The sequence below is a fragment of the Onychomys torridus genome, chromosome 14, assembly GCF_903995425.1.
Source record: "Onychomys torridus chromosome 14, mOncTor1.1, whole genome shotgun sequence".
Classification (NCBI taxonomy): domain Eukaryota; kingdom Metazoa; phylum Chordata; class Mammalia; order Rodentia; family Cricetidae; genus Onychomys; species Onychomys torridus.
The window spans coordinates 52,663,602-52,681,660 of record NC_050456.1 but is presented as its reverse complement, the minus strand read 5'-3'; the positions used below and the strand labels follow the sequence as shown (position 1 = coordinate 52,681,660).

Here is an 18,059-nt window from a genome sequence, read left to right as displayed (position 1 = left end):
TGCATATGTTCTGATGCGGGGGGGGGGGTACATTTCTTTCTTTTCCCTCACAATCATGACTCTCTACCTCGCCTTGACCCTCTGAGAGCTAGGGCGACTTGGCGTGGTGATTTGATGTAGCTACGAGGCAGTCTGACCAAGGAAGAGGATATTGGGGTTTGGCCTAAGGGAGGAACCCTAGCTGGGGATGCAAGGTTGAATCTAATCCCTGATCCTAGGTTGGTAGGTCCCCCCCCCCCCCAATTGTCACCAAGGGCATTCCCTGTCCATACTTGATTTGGTGGTTGAGCATTCCTGCAGTGGTCTCGTGGCCTGAATCCTCAGCAGCCCCACTTCCTGGGATTTTTGCCATCCGCCCATATACCCTGTCTCACAGCAGGTTAAGGCAGGAGTAAATGCTTGCTCTACCCAGAGGCTTGCAGAGGCCCTTTGCATGTTGCCCAGGCCCAGGGTACCTCATCCTTCACCACGACTGTTGCCAGCTTCCTGACAGCCCTTTCTTCCCCTCCAGGAAACGCTGAATAAGCTGCTCCTGAAGAAGCCCGTGCGGCCCCACAACCACCCACTGGCCACTTATCACTACACAGGTGGGCCTGACTGGGGTGGTCACGTGGTCCAGAACCTCAGGGTCTCCAGCATCCGGGGAGCCCCTCTGCTCGGTGCTGAGTCACAGCCCTGAATGGGGGTGGGGACACTAAGAGCCAGCCAAAAATCAGCAGGAAAACGAATATCAAGGCCAAGTTGGGGCTCCCCGTGCCCTTAGAAGGGAAGCATGAAGTGGTAGGCAATCCAAGCCAAAAGAGCCCATGTCCCGGGTTCAGAGGTCGGACACCTAGGGAGAGCAGTCAGCTGATTTTGGGTATTGGAGTGCTTGTCTTGGTCTAGATGCTGAAGGACATGGATGCTACCGTAAGCCCAGTAGCTACTGTTGTTGAGCCTCTGTGAGGTGCACATTTGTCTGTACCAGGCAGAGCCCCCAAAGGTTCTTCCTGCCATGTAGCATCGCGTCCTTTTTGGACCTGGAAAGACAGGTTCTAGTGTTCATTCCCTTTGACAAGCAAGGGGAGGAGGCTTCACAAAGCTGGTAGTGAATGACCAACATGGATGTGGACGACCTCACGCTTTCAGTGGGTCAGAGTCATGCTCACAGTGTAGATGCTGATGTTCCTCCCCGACTCACCCTGGTCCCGTCTCTGCTCTTCAGGCTCTGACCAGTGGAAGATGGCTGAGAGGAAGCTGTTCAACAAGGGCATTGCCATCTATAAGAAGGATTTCTTCCTGGTGCAGAAGCTGGTGAGCAGGGGCCTGTGGTCACTCACCAAGTGGCTGGACGGCAGGGTGCCTGCATACTGTGCCTGAGTTCCGGCCCCATTGTCGCCATTAAGGGCTTCGGAGACAGCTCTATACATCACAGCTTGCACAGAGGGTCCTCTGCTGACCTCTGAACTCCCTGGACAGGCCTTTTAAGCCTCGATGTGACACACAGCCCTTTGCTGGCAGTTGGTAGCGAGGCCAGGAGAACCTTCTGCTTCCTCTCTGGGCTTTCCCTGAATCTTCCCTGACATGACGTGTCTCCTCTTGACTTGGCACTGCTCCCTGGAGAGGGGTGAAACCGGTCCCCAGATTGATGGAGGAGGTTTTCACTGCTGTGTTGGGGCTGGTTGGGGCTGTGCAAAGATGCCTGGAGGCTTCTCTAGTTTAGTTTGGAATTCACTAAATGGAGGAGAGAAGAGTCATTCTCACGAACGCCCGTTAAAAATGTCCTGCTAGCCCGGTGGTGGCGGCGGCGCACGCCTTTAATCCCAGCACTTGGGAGGCAGATCTCTGTGAATTCGAGGCCAGCCTGGTTTCCAAAGCTGGTCCAGGACAGGCACCAAAACTACACAGAGAGAAACCCTGTCTCGAAAAACCAAGGGGGAAAAAATGCCCTGCTGAGGTTTACCAGTTTTATCATTGTCTCGTTTTTTGTTTTTTGTTTTTTTCTCTTTCTCTGTCTGCATCTAAACCCATGAAACACACACATCTATCTCTTCATCCTCCCTCTGTGTCAGCTAATCATTAAAAGTCAGCTACAGCTGGGCCTTCGGGTCTAGGCCTGTAATCGAAGCTGTTTGGGAGGGTGTGGCAGGAGGATTATGAGTTCAAAGCCAGCGTGGGCTACTGGAGTGAGTTCAAGGCTAGCTTACTTGCCTTAGTGAGACCCTCTCTCAAAATTCAAAAAAAAGGGAGGTGGGGTAGGTTGGGAGTACTTATTTAATGGCACAGCGTTTTCATAGCACGTCCAAGGCCCCGAGTTCAATCCCTAGTGCAGGAGCGGGGGTGGTTATTTTCAAGTAAAACTGCCCTAAGCATTGGCAAGCAATTTAAACGGCGTATTGAGAGGCTGGGGAGATGATCACCATGACCGCTGTGGTTCAAGCATCACTTCCCTTACTGTTTCCACGTGAAAAAGCAGAAATTAGGGTGGTGAGCCCCTTTTTACCTGGGGACTCCAGGAGGAACTGTGTGAACTTCTGAGAAATTTATGAGGGATAAGAAAGCTCAGTTGTACCGCAGGGTGCTGACGCTGACCCAGCCAAGGCTCCCGAGCCCCTGCTGGCCCAGTGTAGCCTCTCCTGGCACAGGCCTCTAATACCTCCCTGGAAATTCTGCTGTTGGCCTAAAGGTTACTCCCTGAGACGGTGCAGAAGTCTCCTTTCATTGCACTGGTTGGGGGTTGTTATGGAGCAGGCGTGGAGAAGTGGGCTTTGGGGTTTAGTTTTTTGCCCAAGACTAAAGGGAGCGTGCGGAGATGAGGAAGGTGAGTCACGTCAGCTCCCTCTGACTTCAGTTTTGGCTTTAATGCAGATCCAGACCAAGACTGTGGCCCAGTGTGTGGAGTTCTACTACACCTACAAGAAACGGGTGAAAATTGGCCGAAATGGGACACTCACCTTCGGCGACGTGGAGGCAAGTGACGAGAAGTCAACCCAGGAAGAGGTTGAAGTGGACATTAAGGTGAGTCCTCTCCCAGCCTCCACCGCCTCATACTTGGCAGCACCTGGGGCCAGTACCTGACTGGAAGCTTGAGGCCAGACTCTCCTGGAGTTGATAGAGGGTAGACAGGAGAACAGGGTTCCTGACAGCCCTCAGGAGCTGGCAGCCCAGGCCCTGAACCCTTGAGTTCTCCCATATCACCTGCTGGGATCATGCTGCAGAACCCTGGAGAATCGGGTTCTGCCTCTTCTGAGCGAGCCCATCGCTCATGCTGCTTCTGAGCTCTGGCCCTTCTTAACAGCACCTTTATGGTATCTGCTTTCTCTAGCCTTACCACATGCCACATGTTCTAATTCTGTCATGTCCTGTACTACTTTTATTATTCATTTTTTGGGGAGGTCAACTCATTTTTATTTCTCAAAAGGGAAGCTTTATATTACAGTCATGGATAGATAACCAGTATTGTTTCCTATAAATAGAAGGTAGTGGGAAAAGTAAGTACACATGAAAACCACTGTTACTCAATACCAGCTGCATGCTGTAATTGCCTGCCAGGACTCTGAGACACAGATCACCAGGTCTGGGGAAGCAGAAGAGGCACATTAACACCAACCCCGACCTCGTCCTTGAAAGATACTGTGATTTCATTCTGTGCCATGGAGGCCCCCCCTCCCCCATACTGTCTCTAAGTTACAAGTCCATACCTGGTGCCATGCTACTTTGAGACCAGGAAGTAGTTTGGCCCCCATATTGCAAATGGGAAGTAGAGGTATAGATAGTTAATGTCACAGATAGTTTAAACTGGAGCTCAGAGCTCCTGCCTGGCATACCCTGAGGTCACCCTGCCCAAAGGGTGTCCAGAAGATTCTGGGCATCTATCCAGGAGACCAGGTGGTTTGTGGGTCCTGGCATGTTTCCTCCCTAACCCTGGCTCTGTCTCACCCAGAGGGCACCCAGGGTCAAGTCTACCCTGTTTCTGGGCCAACTGGCCATGGGAAGGCTGTGACTTACGACAGAGTCCCAGTACAAGAGGCTACCCTGGGCCAAGATAGGGTGGCAGGGCCAGCCCAGCAGATGCTCTCAGGGCCTTGGCTGGATTCAGAGTCTGCACTCTGGAATGACTGAGCTCATTTTTGTCCCACATAGACTTCTCAGAAGTTCCCCAGGGTGCCTCCTCCCAGAAGAGAGTCCCCAAGTGAAGAGAGACTGGAGCCCAAGCGGGAAGTGAAAGAGCCCAAAAAGGAGGGGGAGGAGGAGGTGCCAGAAACCCAGGAGAAGGGAGAGCAGGAAGAGGGCCGAGAGCGCAGCCGGAGGGCGGCGGCAGTCAAGGCTACGCAGACACTACAGGCCAATGAGGCGGTAAGTGACCTCGACCTCCACTCTCCGAGCACAGGCCGGGAAGGTGGGGCTAGGCCTGCGGTGTGGGTGGGGGTACAGAGCAAGACCATAGTGATTCCTGCGGGTGTAGCCCAGGAGGTGGACTAAGAACTTGGGTGGACTAAGAACTTGATGTTTTTATTTGGGCTTCAGCCCTGTGTGGTAAAGGCTGTTCTGAATCTCATTTTCCAGGTAAGGAAACTGAGGTTGAAGGTAATGTAGCTTGTCTGCAATTTATATACATACACACACAGTGTGTGTGTGAGTGTGTGTGTGTGTCTGTGTGTGTGTGTGTGTGTGTGTGTGTGTGTGTGTGTGTGTGTGTGTGTGTCTGTGTCTGATATACAGAGGAAAAAGACCTTGTGAAAGCCCAGTAGATGTGTGCAGCATGGGGGAAGCATTTGTAAGCTGTAGCTCAGTCATGGTTGACCCTAGGAGCATGCGCCTGACAAGAATGTCTGAAACAGAGCTGAGATGATGAGAATACCAATAATGGCCCTTTCTGTTCCCTGCTGAGTGGTTCGTGTCCATTATCTCGCTAATTCCCCGTAATAACCACACAGAGTGCTAACTCCCACTCAGCAGATGGGGGAATCGGGTCCAGAGATGCCATTTGACTTGCCTGAAGGCCACACTCCAAGTCTTGGTCCCCTTCCCAGGCGAAGCCAGGCATCTCACCGTGGCTGCGGTCAGGAGAGCTCTCCCCGGAAGTGGGAGAGATGGAATGCATGTCTCCACTTAGGTCTGCAGAGCTCCTGCCAGCCAAACACAGCTGCCTGCTTCCTCTGCGTGCGGTGGCCCTGCTGTCTGGCTCTGCTGTCTTTGTGAACACTTTGAGGGTGACTCAAGGCACATTTATCACTTCTGATGGCTGTATGGGGTTCCTGGCCTCGGGCCAAAGCAGGAACCTCCTTGGGGTACACGCCATGGGTCTCTTGATACCTTTCTCTTCTGTTTCTCTCTACCAGCACGTCCTCTTCAGCAAGTGACCTTCCCACCTGTCCCTTTCATTACACTGGGAGCTTTCTGGAGACAGGGCTCCTCTGAGGACCCGTCTCCCCACCACCTGGCCTGTCACGTGAACACGTTTCTTTCTGGCATGGAGGCATGCATGATTTGGCGAAATGTCAGAAAACATGAACACGGAGCCAGAAGTATTCAGGCCTCTAGCTGCCGAGGTGTGGCACAGAATTCCTGTGCCAGCCACTCCGTGATAGAGCCAGAGCCAGCCCAAGCTGCAGTGGCCTCCTGGAGGCAGCCAGGGGGCCCTGTCACATACTAGGTGACCCTTTGGCAGGACTGTAGGACTGTTCGCTGAGATGCCAGAATTTGGAATCTGTGCCTGCTTCTAAAACACAACCCCTTCTGTTGATTGTCTCCAGGCCAATGACGTCCTCATTCTCCGGAGCCACGAACCCAATGCCCCAGGGTCTGCAGGTGCTCAGACCTCCGAGAAACCCAGGGAAGGGCCGGGGAAGTCACGCAGGGCACTGCCTTTCACGGAGAAGAAGAAAAAACCCGAGGCGTTTAATAAAACCCAAAACCAGGAGAACACTTTCCCTTGTAAAAAATGCGGCAGGTAAGATGTCCCTGCCTCGTGTCTCCAGGGGGACCTAGTAGAGTGTTGGGGCAAGGACCTGGGCATAAGTTGGGGTAGAGGTGCTGCTGGGAATGGGCACTGTGGATCTGTTTTTTTTTGATGGGCTCGGTGGCTTTCCAGGGTAATGACGTCACGGGGCAGGAATGGTTTGAAGTGGGGTGTGTGTGTGTGTGTGTGTGCGTGCGCGTGCGCGTGCGTGTGCATGCACGTGTGTGTGTGTGTGTGTGTGTGGTGTGTGTGTATGTGTGTGTGTGTGTGTGTGTGTGTGTGTGTGTGTGTGTGTGTGTGCGTGTGTGTGCACCATCCCTAGCGGGAGGGGTGAAGGTAGGTGCTAGCTGGATGGCTGGAGCTTGGAGTATTGAGGGAGGCCGCCACACCCCAACCCCGGGGTGGCTCCTTCTCACCCCAGCTCCTCCTGCTCCCCGCAGGGTGTTTTACAAGGTGAAGAGCCGCAGCGCTCACATGAAGAGTCACGCCGAGCAGGAGAAGAAGGCCGCGGCCCTGAGGCTGAAGGAGAAGGAGGCTGCAGCCGCCGCCGCCTCGCACCAGCAGGCGCTGAGGGAAGAGAGCGGCGAGGCCGAGAAGGGCTGAGACCCCCCGGCGGACCCTCACACTGGGCTCCCCCTGCACCCTGCACCCGGGAACCTCCAGAGGGAGCCGGGAGAGGGTCGCGTGGACTCTGCCACACCGACCCGACCATGAAAAATAAACAGGCGCTTTTATTTACGGAGGCCGAGGACAGTGTTAAGGGCTTGCAGGAGCCAGCCCTCCCGGGATCTGGCCTGTCAGGGGTTGAGCCGTCGCCGGCCTGGAGCCTTGGAGCCCCTTGCAAGGGGGAAAGGGCTCTGGCGCTGCTCTCTGACCTCCGCTGTTGCCAGGCTTTGCGCATCTCTGCCTCTTCCGTCCCAGGTCCCTAGTAAGCCACCGTGGCAAGCCAAGCACAAGCTCACCCCATGGCAGATTATTTCTCCTTCCCCAGAGGACCCGGAAGGCTGTGCAGGCCTTGTCCCAAGCCCCACCCAAAGGGAACTCCTTAGAGAGTGGTGGCCTTCACACTCGGGTTGTCCGGTACAACTGCGCCCAGGCTGGAGCCGCGCCAGGGACCTGGCTTGAGGTCACCGCCTCCCTTAGGAGTCTCTCGGAGGACGCTTTCAACCTCGCTGCTGCTTGTTAACAGCCCGTCTGGGGCTGGGAAAGTCTTCTCAAACATTTGAGGAAGGGCCACCCCCTGCTCTTCACGACCCCGATCTCTACCTTGCTGCGGGGAAAGGCACCGTACAGAGGCCGGAAGATGCAGAGCCAGGCCCGAGGCATCGTCCAAGAAGCCTACCGTTTTATACCTTTGGGTCCTGGAGGCTGCTGAGGGAGCCTCGCGCAGGTCCTGGAAAGGCCTGGCCTCCTCTTCCTCTTCGGTGCCAGCTCCCTTCTAACTTGTCCCGTTCTCAGTAGCTGCGGCCTAACCCCACTGCACCCACTCAGTGTTGATATTCACAGCCTCACACACACACACACCCCCCCAGTCCCCCATTCTGCATGCTGAAGATTTCTGGATCCTTCCCTGGGAGGGGATGTCTCCTAACTAGATTAGACAGGAGCCTTCATTCCTTGACTCATTTGGGAACTATTTATTTATTCTTAATATTTAATTTTTAACATCCTCAGGGACCAGGGGCCTCTTGCTTTCCAGAGGTCCAAGTGCATTTAATCCCAAAACAAGGCACCTTCTTGGCATCCCCACCCCCACCCCCAATTCTAAGGTCCTAGGGTCCCTTACCTTGTGGCTCTTGCCAGTAGGAATGGTGGTAACGCTGAACGGGCTGGGAAGGTGGGGAGTGCTGTCACAGGAAACTAGCAGATGTGAGTGAGATCAAAGGCAGTCTCGGGCCTGCCCTCTGAGTACTTTCAAACCGCTTGAGGGAGTTGGCAGGCGGTCAGAATTCTGTTTATCAGCCTGGATTCTGGCTGGAAGAAACCATATTTGGCGTGAACTTACTTGAAGGGCCGGAATGTTCTGGAGTCCCCTTGGCTTGCCAGTTCCACAGGGGGCTAAGTGATTTTTCAGATCTCGTTAGTCACCTTGAGTTGTGCAGAAGGAAGTCTAAGTGGACGTGTGTCTGAGTGGTCGACATGTTAGCAGAGAACTGAAAAGGACTCCTTCAGCCTTCTGTAGGGAATAGCCTACAGCCCTGTTGGAAACTGGAAAAAGACATGGAGTTTTGTTTTAAGCTGTTCACTATTGGGTATTTTTTACGTTCATTTATGCATTAGTATGGTTCTGTGAGAGCTGCCTTTGGAAGTTAAAAAAAAAAAAAAAAAAGTCCCCCTAGCTGGCTGGACGGTTGCCTAAACCTCTAGCTTCCCCGTTAGTTTCTTTCAAAGGCTTCTACAAACTCAGAGTCTCGAGATTGCAAAAATCTGGTACCCTCTAGAAGCAAGAGAGCTTTCTTCTAATGTAGGCTTTCTTCTAAATCACGTGCATAATGAGTGCCTTCATAGCTTAGCCCCAAAGTGCTGCTTATGGTTCCCAAGGTTTTTTTCTATTTAAACCATATTTGGCTCAGGCCCCTTGGACATGTGATATCAGACATCTTCAGCCACGTGAGACTCTTCTGCTCAGTGGTCCCACCTAGTCCTTGGAAATCTTACTAAAAAAGCAATTCTACTTTGCTCAGTTCACAGAGACCAGACCAAATGAATATAGCCAGGAAAAAAAAAATCGAGATGCTACCCTTCAGTAGTGATCTCATCAGAAGAGCCCATGCTCCAGGATGCAGTGGGAGCACCGTGCTGTTTCCAGGGCAGATGCACTTGTGGCAGGTAGCCACAGAGGCTGGCGCGGGCACGTCCTTACTGGTGCTTTCTCATATGAACACACTGGGCTTGGTTTGTTTTCGTTGTCCTTTTCTTCCTCCTCAGAGCTTTCTGCTTTAAGAATACGTGACAACTTCAGCTTTACATTAGCGCCCTCTACCATCTCACCTTACCTGCCTCACAGCCTGCACCTGCATTCCAAGAAGGGCATGGAACTGACCTAGTGCCTGTGTTCTGGACCATTTCTGAGGTCTCTTACCCATCTAAGGAGACAGTGCCATTTCTACTGTCCTCCTAGCCTTCAGCAGCCCCCCTCATAGCTAAGGTACATACCCGCCCTTCCATCACCCCACCTCCAACCCTGGCACAGAGACCCTGTGCTGCTGATGTCTAAAGGGATTGCCTATATTTAACTGCCTCAGTGACCTAACCTCTTTCTTCTCATGTGCCAGATGTTAAAGATGAAGGAGGAATACAACACATATTCAAGCCTCAGCTGTTTAAGTGTTTTTTTGTTTTTTTTTTTTTAATGGGGGCTCACTTTTCTGGGTTGTTATTTATTACTAGACTGGCAAAGCCTGACTCCTTAGGTTTTTACGGGAAGTAGCATATTTTTATAAAACAGTTGTGTGTAACCCACATTTGACTGTGCTGGTTGCCTCAAAAAACAAAAACAGTTGCAGCTGTTAGAACTTTTCCTCAATCGTCTCTTAAGTGGAAGGCCTTGTTGGCGAGGACAGAGCACAGGAACAGCCTTGACAGTCTGTAATTATTGTACACATATTTTAATAGCATAAAATCAGCGTGTTCCTTTTATTTTGAAACAAAATGACCAGACACTGCCTTTCGTGTTTGCTGCCTGGCACTCTTCGTAAAGACTGTTACATAGTAAATAGTGTACATATGGATAAATATTACCTCTTCTGCTGTACAGTTGTGATAGACCAGACTGAAAACTTTATTTTTTGTGTGCTTTTTATAAAAAAAATTAATACACTAAAGAGAATCTTGCTGATGTGATTGTAATGTACCTATGTAACTTATTTACTTTTGAATGTTCTGTATCTTAAGACCTTTTATTAAATAAGGTTTTAAAAAAACTCATTGTTGAATGCCATATTCTTATAGGGGTGGTTTGTTGGTTTGTTTGTTTGTTTGTTTGTTTTTTAACCAGCTGGGATTGACAGGCTTTGTTTTGCTTGAAGGGAACTTACCCCACCTCTCTCTGAGCCTGAAACATTGTTTTGTTAGCCTGTATACTCAATAAAGCCGAGAAACAAAAATGTTTGCAGTTTGCCTGGCCACAAAGAAGTATATCAGGTTTGTTTTGTTTTGTTTTGTTTTTTTTTGTTGTTGTTTTGTTTTTTTTTTAAATATACAAAATTTAGACAAAAAAGCATAGGCAGTCTCACAAGATCCTATAGATGGCATTCTCTTCTGCTTCCATGAGGAGAAACAGAGCAGCTGCCCAGTGTGATCAGGTGGTACACAGAAGTCAGAGTGCTTGAGTGTATTCATAAGCAGCATAGAGTGAATGTAGATTGGATGAGCAACATGAGACGCCCGTCATGGTGGATGCATATCAATAAGGCCAATTTAAAATCATAGCAAAATTAGATTAAAAAAGATGCTTAGCAATATTGTTAGGAAAGAATTTGGGAGATAACAGGGGATAAAAAGAAATGCGCCATCACAGAATAGACTCAAACCCCTCGGTACCATAGCAACCGCCAGATCCTCCGGAGTCCGCGCATCTCGCGTCGTCATGGACACGGTTGCCACGGCGACACTGGGGAGCCGACCGGCCCCGCCCTGCACTGCAGCTGCACGGCGGCGGCCGTTGCGGGAGCACGCTGCTGTAGACGCTGAGCAGAGCTGTCTCCAACCGGCCTCCGGCCTCCCGCGCCTCCCTGCGGCCTCGGTCCCCGGTGCTCGCCAGCTGCCGCAGCCGCGGGACCAGAGTACCGCCTCTCCCCCCGCATCTTCCAAGCCCCGGCCTCGCGACACCCTACACCCCTGCGCCCACCACCTGCCGGCCGGGGAGCGGCGGGAGGAGCTGCCACGCCCCGCGACCGCGCCCGGCCGTCTCCAGCCCGGAGCCCACCGCCTTCCATCAGCCTTGCTGGTCTCCTCCACGCGGTGACGCCACGCACAGCTGCAGCCAGCCCCGGCCTGCTCGAACCAAAGAGGTCGCCATTCGTGCGATAGGCGGAGTGACCCGAGGCTCCCCGGACACTGACTTTGGGATCCGGAAGGGACCAGACAGGACTCTGGTGCCATTTGGTAATTGTGGTTGCTTGAAGCTTGTCGCCCCTTGGCCTACCCACGGGAGGGAGGCATGTTGTATTGTCCTAGGTCCTGTAGCACCGTGAGCCTCTTCAAGCGGTGTCTGTAGAACTGGCACCCTTTAATATTTGGGCGAAATGGCTATGACGCTACTGGAAGACTGGTGCAGGGGAATGGACGTGAACTCTCAGAGAGCTCTGCTGGTCTGGGGGATCCCTGTGAACTGTGATGAGGCTGAAATCGAAGAGACTCTCCAAGCTGCGATGCCCCAGGTGTCCTATCGAGTACTGGGGAGGATGTTCTGGAGGGAAGAAAATGCGAAAGCAGCCTTGTTAGAGCTCACCGGGGCAGTGGATTACTCCCTGATCCCTAGAGAGATGCCAGGCAAAGGAGGGCTCTGGAAAGTGATATTTAAGCCCCCCACTTCCGATGCTGAGTTTTTGGAAAGGCTGCACCTCTTTCTAGCTAGGGAAGGGTGGACCGTGCAAGATGTTGCTCGTGTGCTTGGGTTTCAGAACCCTGCTCCCGCTCCAGGCCCAGAAATGCCAGCAGAGATGCTCAACTATATTTTGGATAATGTTATTCAACCTGTTGTTGAATCCATATGGTATAAGAAGCTGACACTGTTCTCTGGGAAGGACATTCCCGGGCCTGGCGAAGAGACCTTTGATTCCTGGCTGGAGCACTCGAATGATGTCATACAAGAATGGCAGGTATCTGATATAGAAAAGAGGCGGCGGTTGATGGAGAGTTTGAGAGGCCCGGCTGCTGATGTCATTCGCATCCTCAAGACCAACAACCCTGCCATAACCACCGCAGAATGCCTGAAAGCTCTTGAGCAGGTGTTTGGGAGCGTGGAGAGCTCTAGAGATACCCAGGTCCGATTTCTGAACACTTACCAGAACCCGGGAGAAAAGTTGTCTTCTTACGTCATTCGTCTGGAGCCTCTGCTGCAAAAGGTAGTGGAAAAGGGGGCCATTGATAAAGAAAATGTAAACCAGGCTCGCCTGGAGCAGGTCATCGCCGGGGCCAACCACAGTGGGGCCATCCGAAGGCAATTGTGGCTGACCGGGGCTGCAGAAAGACCCGCACCCAACCTCTTCCAGTTGCTGGTGCAGATTCGAGAGGAGGAGGCCAAAGAGGAGGAGGAGGAGGCCGAGGCGGCCCTCTTGCAGCTAGGCCTGGAGGGGCACTTCTGAGTCCCTGGGTTGGCTTGGCTGCTTTTGTTATCCCTGTGCGGTTTTACAAGCCAGCCTCTCATAGTAAAGACCTAGCCTCCCGATTTTGTTTTGTTTTGTTTTCTGAGGGATGGGATAGGGGAGTCGGGCCTGCGTGTTCGTGTAGCAGTCACAGAATTGTGTGATTGGCAGGAGCTGCAACAGAAGAGGTAGGTCATACAGCCTAAAGCGATGATCGGTTACCACAAGCCCTCCTGGTGACATCTTTGACAGTTGTAAAAAAAATGTGAAGCTGTGACACTTTCTGTCAAGATGATTGGGAACTTGCAAGTTCAGATGCTTAGTGCAAGCCTGCCTCACAGGCTGTACGGTACAAACTGTTATATTTGTTACTGATATTGTGGATAGTTTGGCTGTACATTGTCCCTAATTTATAGAGATGGAAAGGATGTGAATCTATTCGATGATATTACTCATCTTGAAAATTCAGATTTCTCTTTCTCATGGCTCCACATCAGAATCAGTTTACCTGCAAAGTATTCTAAGACTAAAGATGGCCTGTTAGAAAAAGGCACTTTTATGGAGCTGCACAATGGACTTCTCATGGTGTACGATACAGATATAAACCATAGTGGGAATTGCCATGAACAAGCTACATTTCCCCCACTTGAAATATTTGTCATTTAATTATTGGTCATGTTGATGCTAAGTGTCCTAAATTTGAAGTTATCAAATAGATGTACACAAATAAAAATTTGAAAATTCTCACCTTGGTTTTCCTGACATGTATAAACATTTTCAGTGTAATTCAGCTCTGTACATTTTCTTCTTACAGGGATTTTTGTTCATGTCAAAAAAAAAACCAATCTATCCCCTTGCTATGACCTTAAACTGCAACATCATCTACACACTCTCTGCTGCTGGTTCCTTGCTTGTTCTGTTGCTTTTTCACAGTCCCACTCTGTAGCTGAGGCTGGCCTGGATTTCACTCTGTAGCCCAGGCTGGCCTCAAACTTGTAGCAATCCTCCTGCCTCAGCCTCCACAGTGCCAGGGTTACAGGTATGAGCCGCCACACCCAACTCTTTCTTTTAGATAGAGTCTCACTATGTAGCACAGGATAGTCTTGAACCATGGTCTTCCTGCTTTCCTCCTGGTTGCTGGGAACACAGGCATGCGCTGCCACATCCAGCTTTTGAGATACCTTTTAGTGGGTTCAGTTTTCCATGACTTCTTCACGGCAAGTAGTAATGGGTGAAGAGATGAAAATGTATTTCTATGGAACTGGAAAAATTTGAAATGGGACTTAGGTTTTCTGGCAACCTTTCTTCGTTTTGTGACCTAACACCTTGTGACCTCAGTGAAGAAATATGGTCGAGTCACACATGTACAGTCATTTTATACCAGGATGAGTAAACATTAAAACATGTTTACTTGGCTCTCGAGAGCCTGTGACTGCAGATGCCCAGCCCCGAGCTCCTGCAGAAATCTGGAAGAGCCGTGAAGCATTCTCTCAGGGTTTAAGACCGGAGCCGGTGAGACAATATAAACCACATGACTGTCTGTCCCTGAGGCTCTGCTTCCTGGAGGTGCCAGTGGGCTAACTCGGCAGAGGATGGGGTGACAGGGCTGGTGCATTTGCTAATTGTGACTATTAATTTGTGAATACTAATATTGGCATGTGTTTTGCCAGATTTTCCTCCTTAAGATATTGTGTGGATGTATGTGGCTGTGCATGTCATAGTAGGCGTGTGGAAGTCAAAGGACAACTTACAGTAATCCCTTATCTCCTACTGTGTGGGTCCCTCGACCTAAGATTCTATTTCTTAAACTTTTATGCATGCACACACTTTGCTATCATGTGCTAACCAACCACACTCCCAACTCCTCCACTTAGATTAAACACAAATACAGGTCCTGCATATTTCATGTTGTTAGCATCCTTGGTTTCTCAGAGGGACATGGGACACTTTTTGTGTGTGGGCATATACACGTGGAAGGTATAGGACAACTTGCAGGAGTCAGTTCTTTCTTTCCACCATGTGGGTTCGAGGGATAAGATTCAGGTTGGCAGCCTTGATGGTGAGTGCGTTTACCTGCTGTCCCATCTCACCAGCCCACATCGTCCTGCCAACTGACCCTCAATTCAATGGTTGCTACATCGTTTTCTTCAGCAGTAAGGATGGAATCTCAGGTCTCGTGTGTGCTGGTCAAGCACACTACCACAATGCCACAGCCCCATCCCGTTTGTTTTTTGTTTGTTTGTTTTTTGAGCTGGGGATCGAACCCAGGGCCTTGAGTGCTCTACTACTGAGCTAAATCCCCAACCCAGTTTTTTTTTTTTTTTTAAACAAAGTTTCACATTGTATAGAGGAAGCAAGCTATCCTGCAAATTACTGTATAGCTGAGGTTGGCTTTGAACTTAAAATCTCCTGCCTTGTCCTTTCTGGTGCTGGGATTATAGGCTTGTGCCACCATGCTAGCCTATACTTTCTTTTTAGTATAGCTGAAGAATTGATTACAACCTATGAAGAAAGGTATTTTTACTATTTAATTATACATAACAGCTATGCATATCCATATGTGCACACATCCATCCTCAGTACAATAAAATACTGTCAGGATCATAGATGCTCATTCTCCCCTCCCCCAGTCTTTTTGAGCTGAGTTTCCTCTTAGTCTAGGCTATCCTTGAATCCTGCCTCAGTCTCCTGAGATACTGATAAACACCACATCCTTTGAACTAGGAAACAGAGAATTAAAAGTAACTTATAAAAATAATAAATAAAATAATTAAAAGTAATTTATGACTTGAGTTGCGGTTTTCTCTCTATAAGCTCAGGGATTTTTAAATTCGGCTTTAGGAAGGTCCATTCAGAGAACTGTGGGATAGTAGAACTGCATGGCAGTTCTGGCTGTCAGCCGACTAGACACTGGCAGTGCGTGATGCTGACAGCGCTGCTCATCCCGATGCTCGGCCTCCCAGCTCACCTTCACGAGGGGGTGGTCCAGTGCAGGAAGGGCCTGCGGTCCCTGGAAGCACTCCTCAGTGGACACAGAATGGGGGAGAGTCAGAAAGTCGGGAAAGAACATTCTCACTGGCAATAAGTGAGAAAGAAATTAGTTCAGGAGGGTGTTGCAATGCATGTCTTTAATCCCGGCACTTGGGAGGCAGGCAGATCTCTGAGTTTGAGATCATCCTGGTCTATATAGTGAGTTCTAAGATACCCAGGACTACACACTGAGACATTGTTTAAAAAGTAGTTAAGAGTCTCCTCCCCCACCATCTCTCTGTCTCTCTCCTCCCTGGCTCTGTCACAACATGCTATGCAAAAGCCGAATTACTTCAAAAATTAAACATCATGGGAGTCACTGTTAACTAAAACATAATAACCAAAGGACTTCTTCTTTTTTCTTTTTTTTATAAAATAACATGATTTATTACTATTTTAAAACAAGTTTCACAAAATAACATTCAGAAACTCAATATTACTAAATAATTTAACACACAATAAGTTGAGTCATAAAGTCATGCTACAAAAGTTCTGTGTATAAAAGATTATTACCAAGGCATTACCAGACGTTCCACTGTCCTTCAGAATGAACTTGGTTCTGGAAGCCAAAGCTTTGAGAATGATGCTCCTGGCCACTCAGGGCAACCTGGGAGAAGCAGCTGGACAGTGATGTCTTCTGCTCTTCATCACTGGCCATTGACGGAGTGAGTAGTCCCACGGGCGACAGTGTCAGTGATCTTCCACAGAGCCTCCCAATGATAGCTAAGCTCCTACCCGTGTAATGTAGCCAACACCAAAACTAATTTTTAAAATCTAGATATGGGCTGGGCGTGGTAGTACATGCCTTTAACTCCAGCGCTAGCAGAGGCAGGCAGATCTGAGTTCAAGGACAGCCAGGGAAACCCTGCCTCAAAAACAAACAAACAAAAAAACAACAACAAAAAAATCTAAATATGGAAAGAAAATACCCATAGTTTCTATTCTGAATAGGAATGCTATTTTACACCCTCCCAGAGGGATGACCTTGGACACAGCAACCCAAACCGGAAAGGCAGGAAACCCTAACTGACCATGCAGACAGACAGCAATCTCAGCCCAGTGGGCAAGGTCTGAACACCTGTGTGCAGCCTAGGTAGTACCCCAACTCCCCTTCAGAAGTAGTTTCCACCATCAGCCACACTCATAATTTTAAAGTGCAAACCTACTAAAAAAATAGTTTACTCTCTCTACCTCCTTGCTAAATTTGTTAGAGCATAATTTAGTTGTCTCTCTAATCTGCCCAATATGGGAAATTAATGAGAATCTAATTAAAATTTCTCCATGTGGCCGGGCAGTGGTGGCGCACGCCTTTAATCCCAGCACTCGGGAGGCAGAGGCAGGCAGATCTCTGTGAGTTCGAGGCCAGCCTGGGCTACAGAGTGAGTTCCAGGAAAGGCACCAAAACTACACAGAGAAACCCTGTCTCAAAACAAAAAAACAAAACAAAATGCCACGTGTCAAGTGAACCAATTTGTATGAGGCTAGAAGTCTAGTTTTTCCTTTCAGTTTCCTTTCTTGCAACTAATAATGAATAAAAGGCAGGGATAGATACATAAACATGGAATTCTGGAAGTTCAGTATTCTTAATGTAATCCTAGGTTTAAAATTCCACCTTTCATACTTTTATGGGATGGGTGAGTGTGCCACACAAAAGAGAAAGGAAACGTGGTCAGGTCGGCTATTGGAAACAGCTCCAGCTCCGCTGCCCTCCGATCATCATCGCTCACAGACTCAGCAGCAGCAACACACAGAGCGTGTGTCCCCGGCTGCCTGTGGCCAAGGGCAGCTTGCAATCTGGTTTTCTCCCTTACCACTGCTTCACCGTTCACGCCTCAGTGGACTATGGACCACAGCTTCAGTCAGAGACCATGACTCCTCGAGACACTTCCCTCTACCCGCCACCCATTTTTCAAAGTAAATGGTTAAATCCAAACTTCCTGGGCTGGCCATCTGCTTTCTCATGTCAACCGTAAGAAAAACCCGGGGAAAAGATTTCAGTTCTGCTTCCCATGTCGCCAGCTCTCAGTAAGGACAGATTTGGTTCTCGTGCCTTACTTTGCCCTCAGACCACAACAGTGAGTTGTGCAGTCCAGGATGTAAACAGTGCCGATGCTCAGGACCTCTGCTGCAGCATGCAGAGCACCAAAGCCTACCAAGACTTAGTTAGACAATGTGGCCATTAGCTCAGAATTAAGAAAGACAAAAAGTAGAATTCTGATAGACCAACATCGTATTGACTGTAAAATTAAACTACTGGGCAGAGAGCACTCTACCATTTTTCATAAGACTAGTAGAAGTTCAGGTGAACTCAGAAGTGGTCCAGTCTCCAATCTGAATGGCACAAGCCAAATGCATCTCATGTCAACTACATTTGCAGCAGTAGGAGATAACTTAAGGAAGAATCGGAGAGGCTAGCCTTAACTTTTTCATAGATCTAGCCTTCTATTCCATTTCCTAATTGAGTGCGTTGGCTTCAATTTCAGAAGCAGAGATGCATCAAAATCATTCCAATATTTGTGGATAAGAGCCAAAAATGATTTTTGTGTGAAATGGATACAGAAAAGCACCTTACATATCTCTGAGAACCACCACTGATTAGAAGACAGTAAGAAATGGGGGAAAGGGGTTTCCCATTTACAGAATTTGGAAAAACAAACATACACCGTAAGTCATTTCACAGATCCAGTACGAAGCCATCCCTTTCCCATATTCACTCCCAAGGGATCTTTCAGGAAGTATAACCATACACAGTAACAGGGCTCGCTTTGTGCAAACTACAA

General features: G+C 49.4%; 2 protein-coding genes across 5 annotated transcripts in view; both read left to right on the top strand.

Annotated features, from left to right (window-relative positions):
- Positions 1–10,035, top strand: part of Mideas (mitotic deacetylase associated SANT domain protein) — a 69,638-nt gene extending 59,603 nt beyond the window's left edge. For all 4 annotated transcript variants that reach the window (XM_036205742.1, XM_036205740.1, XM_036205741.1 and 1 more), the window contains exons 8-13: positions 512–587; positions 1,205–1,293; positions 2,848–2,997; positions 4,123–4,335; positions 5,736–5,932; positions 6,382–10,035. In XM_036205742.1, the coding sequence (XP_036061635.1) occupies positions 512–587; positions 1,205–1,293; positions 2,848–2,997; positions 4,123–4,335; positions 5,736–5,932; positions 6,382–6,544 (888 nt within the window). In that variant the 3' untranslated portion in view covers positions 6,545–10,035. The remainder of the gene's footprint in view (positions 1–511; positions 588–1,204; positions 1,294–2,847; positions 2,998–4,122; positions 4,336–5,735; positions 5,933–6,381) is intronic.
- Positions 10,036–11,179: 1,144 nt separating this feature from the next.
- Positions 11,180–12,996, top strand: Pnma1 (PNMA family member 1). The gene has a single exon (XM_036205744.1). The coding sequence runs from the start codon at positions 11,188–11,190 to the stop codon at positions 12,247–12,249; it is 1,062 nt and encodes a 353-aa protein (XP_036061637.1). The 5' UTR covers positions 11,180–11,187; the 3' UTR covers positions 12,250–12,996.
- Positions 12,997–18,059: the final 5,063 nt, after the last annotated feature.